Consider the following 12573-nt stretch of genomic DNA (forward strand, 5'->3'; position numbering starts at 1 on the left):
GTCCAGGCGTCCTCTGGACTCTTCCCAAGTTGAGAACAAACTCGAAGGTGCTGAAAATATGGTTTTGGCTCTGAGGTTGCACCTGGCCACTTGATTTCATCTCTTTTCTCTCATAGGCAATTATAGTTCCTTGGCCTATCAATTGTAGGGAACAAAAATTAATTTTCCTTGCACCTTTCTGATTTCCTGGCTGAGACTTCTGTAATAAAAGACAGATTAACAGAAAAACCTAAAACAAACAAAAACCAGAAAATACCCAGAAGTTTATTAGAACACATATACGTCATGTATACATGGGAGATAGTGAATGACTCTCTGAGAAAGTTTAGAATTCACACTTAAAAATTATCTTAATAGGGAAAGGAAAGGGAGATGTAGGCCTCTTAGGGAAAGTGGATGATTTTTAGGAAAGATGAATAGGCCCTTAAAAGAACAGATGGGAGTAAAACAGTTTGTAACAAAGTTTGTCCAGGTGTGGTGTCCACTCCAGCCTCCTCTCCTGTGACAAGTCAGTCTTCTCTGGTTGATGAAACTCCTGGGAAAGGATTTATGACAACTGAGTTCTCTTTAGAGGATGCATCTTTAGGCAGTTAATTGGAGTTCTGAGACAGCCTCTCAGCATTTCTTGTATTTTAAGTGCCTGCAGTTCAAACGATCAGTATACCGAAGTGGCATGCTTTGCGGTAGAGTGTCCTGAACTCCTATAGTCATATTTTAGGGTGACATGTTCTGCCCCCCTTCAGAACCCAATGCCTAACATGGTTGCAGAATAACCAGGGTGTCTTCAGAATGTCAGATACAATCTCTTCTGTATCAAAGCTTCATGAGAGAAAGGCATCCTGAGAACCCATGCTGCATACAAAGAATCATCATCTCGGATCACTCACTTCAGTTCAGTTCAGTTCAGTTCAGTCGCTCAGTCGTGTCTGACTCTTTGCGACCCCATGGATCGCAGCACGCCAGGCCTCCCTGTTCAGCACCAACTCCCGGAGTTCACTCAGACTCACGTCCATCGAGTCACTTGGCACACCCAAAAGGATGGCATGCATTAAATGTAAAAATAAATAGTGATCCCCCATGGCTTATGCGTTTGCAGGTCTCGAGATGTGGCTGTTGTTAAAGTGACCATGAACTTTGAACCCAATAAAGTGAATATTCAAAAGAAAAACTGCCGTGTGGAGGGAAAGGAAACGGTGTGTATAAATGCCACGGTGTGTTTCAATGTGAAATTGAAGTCCAAAGAAGACGTGGTTTATGAAGCTGGTAAGTGACATACATACAGAAGTACTTTGGAGCAGGAGGTCAGTGTATTCTGTTTGCTCCCACAGGATGAATCCAGTAAGATAGTGTATTTCCCTCAATGATAGGAATCCGGCATCACATTTGCCTCTGTGACATACTGAACCTTGACAAAAATTCTAATGTAGAAGGAATGGGTTATGGAACCTGTAAATTCTGGAGCAGAAACTACGTACTTATATTTGGTTACCTTCCATAGTTGGATTCCGTATTTCTCCTCTGGCTCTCTTATTTACTCTGAACAATCAAGTGCCAGAGAAAGAGAGAGAGACACCAGTTCTAAGGCAGAGTTGAAGACTGGGCTCTCTTCAGTAAGACTGGTATTACAAAGGACCTGAATGCCCCCACCTTCCTGAGATCTCTGCCCCAAATCAGAAGGTGACCCTTGTTTTTTAGGGTCAAACAGATCCTATGTGTGTTCTCAGGCACATTACATCAGCCTGGGTATCCCCTTTTTGCCTATATTCTACAATTCCTAAAGCAGTTTTTAATGATACTAAAACATGTTGGAGCCAAAACTGTGGCGATCATTGGCTGCCCAATAGTAGTTTAGTCTGCAAACCAAATATAAGTAGAATGAGAAAAACGATTAGTCCTTAAAATCTATTTTTCTTAGCTTGCACTACATGTGCCTACTTATGATCTGCAATAGACCTCTGACTGGAAGATAAATGAGGTATAGGAATGTAAAATAATGACTTACATTATTATATGCAACATTATTTGTCTTATTTTTATATAGTAATTAAGCAAGGAAATAAGAAAGATTGCTGCCTTCATATAAGGTGTAAGGCCTAACTTGTTTTCCTTATCGTGGTATGCTTATTTTATTAAACTTTTATTTATTTAACTTATTTTATTATATCCTTTGAATAGTCAAAAATGACATCTTTTATAAGTTTAAAATATCATTAATGTATATTTTTGCCTCTTGAAATACAACATAGTCAATATTCTAAACAGGGTCTAACATTTCTAAATTAAAAAAAAAAAAAACTAAGTGAAAACCCAGTAAACATACCCACATGGTCAAGAAATTAGGTGGTATGTAGGTAGGTGTGTGTAAACATACATATACATTTTAAAATAAGTATAATTAAACATTAAAAGCCTTGCAAACTTGGAGAGTTCTTTAGAGTTCCTCAAGATTATCTTCATGACTGCAAATACCATTGTACTACAGTAGTGTGAATATGCTGAATAACTTGTGTTGAGTGTTGCTCTAGAGATTTTTCTGTAATATTAATGAGCTGGATCATATGATAATAACCCCAAATAAACATGTCTGCCAATTATTCTTTTTTTATTTTTATAGATATGCAATACCGTGTCACACTAGATTCTCTAAGACAGATATCACGGAGTTTTTTCTCTGGAACTCAAGAGAGGAAGATTCAAAGAAACATCACAGTTCGAGAGTCAGAATGCACTAAACATTCCTTCTACATGTTGGCAAGTAAATCATATATGATAGCTGACTTATTCCAGATCAAAATAAAATAGAGATGCCTTATCTCAAGTCAGTCAATCTTATGTTTACGTCAAAGTACAAATCATGAATTAAACTTTGTTCAGTTTTCTTAGAAAATCACAGATCTGATTTCCTGATTTCCAGATATATTTCATAAAACTATCTTTCATATTCCTTCTGTATGTTATCAGACATCCATATATTATGGAACAGTAAAAGGCACGGTGTACCAGTTGATAGAGGTCTTGTATTTCATTCATTTATTCATTTCATTCATTCACTCATTCTTTCGACTTGAAAGCATCACTGAACTTTTGCAGACCTTGTCTGTCAATTGTGGCTAAGTGGTTAAATGCCCTGAGGGGGAACTGTTGGGCCTTATGCTTTCTGGGGTCTGTTTTTGTCCGTTGCACTATGTGTTTCACTCTTTGTCTTTAGACTGAAGGAAAAATATCTGGCATTTTCCATCATCTGTAAGCTTTATGCTACCTGTTTCTATTTTAGTGGATGAGGGAGCCTTGGAAAGCAAATTATTAACCTCTAGAGGTGGCTGCTAAGCCAGTTTGAACCATTTGAAATGTATTTTATTGGATCACTGTACGTGGAGCAAGAGTCTCTTAAAATGTATGTGGCACTAAAGAAAAAGAAAAGCAGAACAGATGTACTGAGAAAACACTGATTTTAGTAATAGAGATTGGATCTTGGAGACTTGAACACGATCTTGGAATTTCAAATGAAATAAGCCTATTTGCCCCCACTTCTGACGTATTTCATTATTCTTGATGAATATTTCATATTTTGAAAATATTGTAGTCAGGGGCAGGAAAGTGACAGAAGATATGCAAGCTGGTGTGCCACATTTATTCTTCTTCAGTGATTTTCAAGCCAATAGTCCTCACGGCATATATCAAGATAAGCTTTTTTTGGTCAGCATTGAATTCAGTCTGTGGTGAGAAAAATAAAAATGGAGTTGATTTCCTATTTGCTTCATCAGAATTGAAACTTTAGGACTTAGGACTTGGAAAAAATTTGAAAAGGTGTGAAACCAGATTTGGCAGTGCCTCCAACCTACTCACGGTTGTATATATTTCTCCAAAAATTTGGCATCTAGCTCTATCTGGGCACTGATATTGAAAGGAACGAACTAGTTTCAAAATTTCCAAAATACTTCTGGATTTTGGTGAATACTTTAACGTTTGTTTTGGAGTCAGCCAGGAGGGAATTTGTAGCCCAGCTTACCTACATTCTGAGTAATTTTGACAAAGTGGTTTAGTCTCTTAGTTTTATTCATCTGTAAAATAAAGTTTTATTTTATTTATCTATTTATTTATTTATCTGTAAAATAAAGATTGTAATTATTATGTGTCTTGGAAGATTGTTGAAATAATTCTCACTAATGTGTACAAAACTCATAATTCTGGCCATGCCATAAATGATGGCTGTCACTGATGGTAGTAAAGACAATATTGATCACGTCCATATTATTTTCATATCCTGTCACATTATAAAATTCTTACAACTCAAGGTATATACCATATTAAAGAAATGCAACTCAGTTTAAAGAAGGGTTTCTCTCTTGAAGTTGAGAGATATTCCTAGAAGTATTACACAGTGTTTTTTAGCTCAAAGTCTCAAGAGAAATGATATTGTTATGCAGGTAGCTTGGAGCTGTACATCCTGACATGGCCAAGTACAACCTATCCATCATTCCAACAGGCCCGTCTGAGAAGCTGGATGTGAGTCAGCTGGTTACAGTTGGAAGCCTCTGTGTTCCGGAAGTGTCCCTTGTCAAGGCAGAAAGGCAGTCTCTCTCTAGTGAAGCAAAAGCCTGATCAGGTCATATGTCAGATCAGGAGCACAAGAAGGTCCAATAAGCCTGACCCATGGGGCAAAAGAAGAAAGCCATCACAGGGCCCAAGAAATATGATGCCAATGACATGTTCTGTGTTTTGACCTCTAGGACAAGCATGACTTTCGGGACTCTGTGAGAATAACTTTGGATTTTAATCTTACCGATCCAGAAAATGGGCCTGTTCTTGATGATTCTCTACCAAATTCAGTACATGAATATGTAAGTCAGATTTTTAAAATTTAGAATGCCTATTTGTGAATATATTGAGAAAAAAACCTGAAACATATAAACAGATGCACACACACAAGCCTAAAGCAATTATTTTAATTGTTTTAAAACAGGAATTAGATTTTTCTAGACTTTTCTCAATTCTACTGACTTCCTTTTGCTGGAGTTTAAGGGAACTTACAAATGACACCTATTTTTATCTTTTCTGAATTTAGGAGCAATTGAAAGAAAGACATGAGTTGGCCAGCTGGAACTCCCCTTTATTACTCATGAACACTGGGTTCCAGGGCATGGTTTGAGTATAATGGGGGTCCTCCTACAGAGCCAGGCTTAGGCCACAGGTAACTAAATAGGTCATTAGCAGTGCTCACTAAGCTCTGGCCTTCCGGGGGACCCACTTTGTAAAACTTGCAGAATGGAAATATGATATATCCTTCCCCGTGGGCTCACCACTGCCCCAACAGCAGAAGACACAGGAAGGGACTAAACTGTGCTCACCTAGTTTCTGCTTCCAAGTTCAGTCTACTGTCTGATCACTGCAAAAGAGTGAGATTGTGAATGTGGCACGGATGGAATTTGTTAGCCATTCAGTCGTGTCTGATTCTTTGTGACCCCATGGACTGCAGCCCACAAGGCTCCTCTGCCCATGGGGTTTTCCAGACAAGAATACTGGAGTGGGTTGCCATTCCCTTCTCCCACTAATAGAGTTGGGATGGGAAACTCATTTTCCCCTGCACCTATCTTCTGCTTTCCCTTCCTTCCTTACAAGTATATTTACTGAGTGTCTTTCATGTTCCAGACATCAGAACTTGCAGTTCTAACCTAGGAAACAAGTATTAGGTAATCATTACAGGACATGCCCTGGAGGAGAACTTCAGAGCTCAAAGGGAACTTGTGCTACACTGAGGTATCAAGGATTAGAAAGTGAAAAGTGAAAGTCAGTCGTGTCTGACTCTTTGTGACCCCATGGTCTGTATAGTCCATGGAATTCTCCAGGCCAAAATATTGGAGCGGGTAGCCGTTCCCTTCTCCAGGGGATCCTCCCAACCCTTCCTGGAACTTAGGCCACTGCAGTTGAGACCTGTAGCACAGGAAGGTTTTTCCATCCTATTAGAGGAGTGGAGAGGGCAGTGTTCCAGGAAGAGGGATACATGCCAAGGTTCAGAGACATAAAAGAAACTCAGTAAGCTCACCAGTGCTGCTGAAGCTGAAGAGCAAGGGCAGAAGGTGATGTAAGATGAGACAGGAGGCACAGGCAGGAGCCAGATCACCAGGACTTTGTGCCGCTGCACAGACTTTAATTGTTCCTAAAGAGCTGAGGAATGCTCTTGACGGCTTTAGTTGGTTTGGGGATAGCACTGGATTTGGGGGGGCTCTTTTAAGAATTACTTCAGCTGCAAGGTGGAAAATGTTTGGAGGGAATCAAGAGTGGGTATGGAAGACCAGTCAGGGAGTTGTTGCTTTAGTTCAGAGAGCAAGTAAGAAAAGCTGGCTAGAGATAGAGGTGGAAATGCAGAGGCAAGGAGGTATGGAAGATATTTAGAACAGAGGTGGAGTGGATGGTTCTTGGTGATGGGTTGGATAAGGGGGAGGGGCTGAATGAAGAGGAGTCAAGGAAAGTGCCCAGTTAGGTGGTTTGATCTTTTTCTACCCGCTTGACCAAAGCTATTATGATCTTAAGTATTTGATTCTTTTAAATAGAAAATCTCATGATCAGAGTTGAGTGTTACAGTGTTCTCTCATAACTTTGGATCACGGAGTACTTGACTTATTTCTTTGAAACTGTTCAGTTCTGGCAGATGAAAGCCAGTGAAAAACATCTGTGAAAACTGTGCATTCCTTAAAAGACTGGAAAAATTTATAGCCAAAAGTAAAAATTACGATTTTCCCCTATAAATTATAGGAACAACTATAAAAATTCCTTATGATTTCTGCAGTGAAATCTGTTCTGTTTATGATCTGCTTATTTTGGAAATATGTCATTTCTTTTATGCTAGTTCATAGGTAATTTTCAATAATGCCTAGCTAAATTTTGAAAAAATGCTTTTCTGTGACCATTTCAGATTCCCTTTGCCAAAGATTGTGGAAACAAGGAAAAATGTGTCTCGGACCTTGCCTTGGATGTATCCACCACAGAAAAGGGCCTGCTTCTTGTCAAGTCCCACAATGATAAGTTCAATGTTAGCCTCACAGTCAAAAATAAAAAGGACAGTGCCTATAACACCAGAACCATAGTGAATTATTCTCCAAATCTAATTTTTTCAGGAATTGAGGTAAACCTTTAGTTTTATATTTATTTATTCTTGTAACAATCAGGCATTGAACCTACTTTTCATACTACTGGGGTAACTTTTATTACATTGATTTTAGAAGACTAGAATGCATTTTGTACAAAACTAGCACTTACTAATGATGAAAGGACCAAATTTTTTTTTTAAGTTTTTGTTTTGATGTATTTCTTTAGAGGTGTATGACTTTTCTTGGATTCAGTATCCAGAAAGGATCTCTGATGTATCAAAACTGTAGGCTTCACAGAAGACTTACATCACTGAAATTAAGACTAAGTCAAGAAAAAATAAAATCTAAAGAGTTTAACAGAAGGGCAGAGAAGGAGCAGTACATGTGCCGAACAATAACAAAACATTTATGTGCATAAAAATTAAGATACCATTCCCCACTTTCTATGCATGATCCTTACATTGGCAAGGGAATTGTATTAAATGACTATGTCTCATTGTCATGACAGAAGGGTTTTTTTATTATTATTTTGGCAGTAACATACAGCTGCATAAGATGCTCTATCGGGATTAATTAATACTTCCAAATTTGAACTTTGCATTGAATTATGATCTCTGAATTAACTCCCCCGAATTAAAATTCTGTGTATATTTATATGAATTAGTACTATATAAGATTCATATTAAAACCAAGTATGCTTAATATATATAATATTAAAACTTTAATTGTCCAGGTTCTGTAAATTCAGATTTTCACTGATGTGTGTGTGTGTGTTAGTCACTCAGTCATGTCCGACTCTGCGACCCGCCATGGACTGTAGCCCACCAGGCTCCTCTGTCCAAGGGATTCTCCAGCTGAGTACTGGAGTGGGTTACCATTTCCTTCTCCAATTTATTAGGACATCACTTAGGAACATGATACTAAGATAGGCTTAAAAAATGTCCTGTATTACACATAGTTTAGATTCAGTAAAGAATGTTAAAAAAAAAAATCTCTAAGAGCAAAGCAATGCCAGAAAAATAGTACCCCTGAATTTTTCTGAGAAAAGAGGACTGTACTGAAAGTCACTCTTTATCTCTTCTTCAACTGACTTCATGGCCTTGGCAGAGAGGCAGAGAAATCAACGAGGCCTCTCTCTAAATACTTCTATTTGCAATGACAATCCTAATAATAATAGTTTTTTCTTGAGTTGTATTATATGTCAGACACTGTTCTATAAGCTTTATTTATTTAATTCTCATTAATTTCTTTGCAAGTAAGGTATTACTGTACTACAGAGATTCTAAGATAAACCCTTTTTTAACACTTTAATGCTTCTGTAATTGCATTTTACACTTGATATGCTTATTTTACGGGTAGCATTATTGTTTCCTCTTTGTTGTATGTAAAATACTGGTGAATCTCACATGTAAAGGCAGTTTCAATTTGATGAGATAAGAGTTTGACTAACCCCAGTAGATGGAAAATCAGACCCAGAGAAGAGAGGAGTTCTGATGAGGATAAAGCTAACAGTGAAGGGCTCCGAGTTTAAATCCTGGTGGTCCCAGGCCCGAGCTCAAGCTCTTGCCCACTTCTCCAGTGACGCCCATTCACCGTGGACTTCCAAGTGGTCATCCCGTCAATGTGGATGATTTCCTACAAACACCTGCTCACCCTGAGGCAGATGGTGTTAGCCCTCCTGGTTTTCAGTGGAAGATACAAACAGGCTGGTGTGACATGCTTCCTTCCTACCCACCTCCTTACTGAGGTGCTATAAGCATCTCACATTTCCTCTAGCTGTGGGACAAGTGATCTTAGAATGCTGTTCAGTTCAGTTCAGTTCAGTCACTCAGTCATGTCCGACTTTCTGCGACCCCATGAATCACAGCACGCCAGGCCTCCCTGTCCATCACCAACTCCCGGAGTTCATTCAAACGCACGTCCATTGAGTTGGTGATGCCATCCAGCCAACTCATCCTCTGTCATCCCCTTCTCCTCCTGCCCCCAATCCCTCCCAGTATCAGGGTTTTTTCCGATGAGTCAACTCTTCACATGAGGTGGCCAAAGTACTGGAGTTTCAGCTTCAGCATCAGTCCTTCCAATGAATACCCAGGACCAATCTCCTTTAGGATGGACTGGTTGGATCTCCTTGCAGTCCAAGGGACTCTCAAGAGCCTTCTCCAACACCACAGTTCAAAAGCATCAATTCTTCGGTGCTCAGCTTTCTTCACAGTCCAACTCTTACATCCATACATGACCACAGGAAAAACCATAGCCTTGACTAGACGGACCTTTGTTGGCAAAGTAATGTCTCTACTTTTTAATATGCTGTCTAGGTTGGTCATAACTTTCCTTCCAAGGAGTAAGTGTCTTTTAATTTCATGGCTGCAGTCCCCATCTGCAGTGATTTTGGAGCCCCCCAAAATAAAGTCTGACACTGTTTCCACTGTTTCCCCATCTATCCTCCATGAAATGATGGGACCAGATGCCATGATCTTAGTTTTCTGAATGTTGAGGTTTAAGCCAACTTTTTCACTCTCGGAGATTCATCAAGAGGCTTTTTAGTTCCTCTTCACTTTCTGCCATAAGGATGGTGTCATCTGCATATCTGAGGTTATTGATATTTCTCCCGGCAATCTTGATTCCAGCTTGTGCTTCTTCCAGCCCAGCATTTCTCATGATGTACTCTGCATATAAGTTAAATAAGCAGGGTGACAATATACAGCCTTGACGTACTCCTTTTCCTATTTGGAACCAGTCTGTGGTTCCATGTCCAGTTCTAACTGTTGCTTCCTGACCTGCATATAGGTTTCTCAAGAGGCAGGTCGGGTGGTCTGATATTCCCATCTCTTTCAGAATTTTCCACAGTTTATTGTGATTCACACAGTCAAAGGCTTTGGCATAGTCAATAAAGCAGAAATAGATGTTTTTCTGGAACTCTCTTGCTTTTCCGATGATGCAGCGGATGTTGGCAATTTGATCTCTGAGACTTTCCCAAAAACTATACTGTGAAATCTTAGCAAGGCAGCTGCTAAGGCACAGCTGGGAAAATCTGAGCTCAAGTATTTCAATCTATTCAAGTATTTCAGTCAAGTTCAAGTATTTCACCTGCATATCTGATCTAATTCTGTTTACTTTCTCTTCCTAGGCTATACAAAAAGACAGTTGTGAATCCAATCATAATATTACATGTAAAGTTGGCTATCCTTTCCTAAGAAAAGGAGAAATGGTAAGAGGATTATAGAAAACACATGTGGCAACTGGATACAAAAAATGACATGCTCAAAGCCAAATATATAAATGTTTCTAATGGATGTGTTTAGATGCTTGCTGGTACTTGAAGTTTCTGTTTTAAAGAGACTTTAATAATGACCATTTCCTAATTACAATGTATATGATTGTGATCTGGTAGACAGTGGTAATATGAAAAAATAACAATGGTGGGATATAATAATGTGATAGTATTGGATCTGTATGTAACATTTTCTGGTGTGTTAAGATGTTTTCACATATATCTTCTCCTTTGCTAATGAAATTTGCATTATTAATTAATAAACTTGAGTGATTTTATTTAAAAAAGAAAAATATTTATATGATTTAATACTTTAATTAATGCAAAAATTCTACTTTACTTTCTTATCTGTTACTAAAGATATTTTTATTTTATAGGTAACATTCAAAATATTATTTCAGTTTAACACATCTTATCTCATGGAAAATGTGATCATTCATTTAAGTGCAACAAGGTTGGTTCCTGTGTGTACATGAGTGTATGTGGATGCCTGCAAGTAATTTCTTTCATATATTTAAAATGTTCTATAGACGGACTGGAACTTCTTACAGCTTTTATGTGATCAGTTGAAGTAGAAGGCAGTGAACCCCTTTGCTTCACAAAATCATCCTTATGAATAATTAGCAAAATAGAGAAATTTTCATTTCATAGAAATAATAAACCTAATTGGGTTAAACACTGGTTCTATGAGCCATAAAACATGTTGTAATCACACATCACTTATATCTGCCAAATTGCATTTAAATCCATTAAAAATTTATAGGCTTTGCTAATTTAAAAACTTTTACCGACAGCCCATCAAAGTCAACTGAATCATTAAAGAGACTTAAAATTTTATGATACCCTTTTGTAGTTTAATAAATTTTATTCAAATCAGTCAAAGCTTCTGTAAGATGGTATAGACAATACTCAAACAAAAAATAGCAAAAGTCTAATAAGGAAATTGAAATAGTACTTACCTTTTTTCTAAGAGTAACTACACACTGGACCATAAGCAACTTGAGGTAAATTTTTATCATTTGTTGTTTTATTCCCAGTTTTAAAAAAAATCTAATAATTGAATAATTACTAAATAAATGTAAAGTGAGTGAATGAGAAATGAATTAATGGGTGGTTAATTTTCTATACTCAATTCAGTTCAATTTAGCAAATACTTATTTGAGCTCTACTATGAACAAAATAGGCCTTCCCTGGTAGCTCAGCTGGTAAAGAATCCGCCAGAAATGCAGCAGACCCCGGTTCGATCCCTGGGTCAGGAAGATCCCCTGAAAGAGGGATAGACTATTTATTCCAGTATTCTTGGGCTTCCCTGGTGGCTCAGATGGTAAAGAATCTGCTTGCAATGTTGGAGAGTTGGGTTCGATCCCTTGGTTGGGAAGATTCCCTGGAGGAGGGCATGACAACCCACTCCAGTATTCTTGCCTGGAGAGTCCCATGGACAGAGAAGCCTGGTGGGCTACAGTCCATGGGGTCACAAAAAGCCAGAAAGGAAAGAGTTGGACAGGACTGAACGACTAAGCACAGCACACAGAGCACATGGACAAGATACTGTCACTTAAATAAGGGCAGGAAGCTCCTCATGAAGAGAATATTACAGTAGGGGACTGAGACCAGTATTTAAATTATTATCATACAGGATAGAACAAGGAAAATTTATTAAAGAAATAGAAGCCATGTATGGAGACTTAATGGAGGGTGAAATTATATCTACTTGGCAATGAAAACCCAAGAAAGATTTATTAAGGTTATAATTAAGAAAGACCTTAAAGAATGGGTAGCAATTCAGAGAGGCTGGTGGGTAGTTAGATAGAATGTTTCAAGTAAAAAATGTACAGCTCGAGCAAAAACGAAAAGGTAGACCACTAGATCTATTTGGGGGAATGTTGGGTGATCAATTTTAGTGCAAATACAGGAGAATACATAAAGGCATAATGGAAGATAAACAGGGAATGTACATCTCACCATGGATGGTGAGTACTGAATTTCGAAATAAGGCATCTTAGTTGAACAGGCCATGAAATGTTTTTAAGGGGTGAAGTCATATGTACAGAGCTGTTTCTTTCAAAGGTTAACTGGGCTGCAGTGTGGAATGGGTTAGACGCAGGGGCCATTTACAGCAAAAGCCCAATCACACATATATCTATAACCCAAGACAGGGAGCTGCCTTCACTGCCCCATCACTCATATCATGCTGCTAATATACTTGGGAATAAG

The 12573-nt window shown here is 38.3% G+C and overlaps 1 protein-coding gene across 2 annotated transcripts in view; it reads left to right on the plus strand.

Moving 5' to 3' along the window:
- ITGA1 (integrin subunit alpha 1) overlaps nucleotides 1-12573 on the plus strand; it is a 169980-nt gene that overhangs the window by 133587 nt on the left and 23820 nt on the right. For both annotated transcript variants that reach the window (XM_040262256.1, XM_040262255.1), the window contains exons 16-21: nucleotides 1097-1263; nucleotides 2615-2751; nucleotides 4731-4841; nucleotides 6914-7123; nucleotides 10216-10296; nucleotides 10737-10813. In XM_040262256.1, the coding sequence (XP_040118190.1) occupies nucleotides 1097-1263; nucleotides 2615-2751; nucleotides 4731-4841; nucleotides 6914-7123; nucleotides 10216-10296; nucleotides 10737-10813 (783 nt within the window). The remainder of the gene's footprint in view (nucleotides 1-1096; nucleotides 1264-2614; nucleotides 2752-4730; nucleotides 4842-6913; nucleotides 7124-10215; nucleotides 10297-10736; nucleotides 10814-12573) is intronic.

This window comes from Oryx dammah, unplaced genomic scaffold (genome assembly GCF_014754425.2).
Source record: "Oryx dammah isolate SB20612 unplaced genomic scaffold, SCBI_Odam_1.1 HiC_scaffold_20, whole genome shotgun sequence".
Taxonomy (NCBI): domain Eukaryota; kingdom Metazoa; phylum Chordata; class Mammalia; order Artiodactyla; family Bovidae; genus Oryx; species Oryx dammah.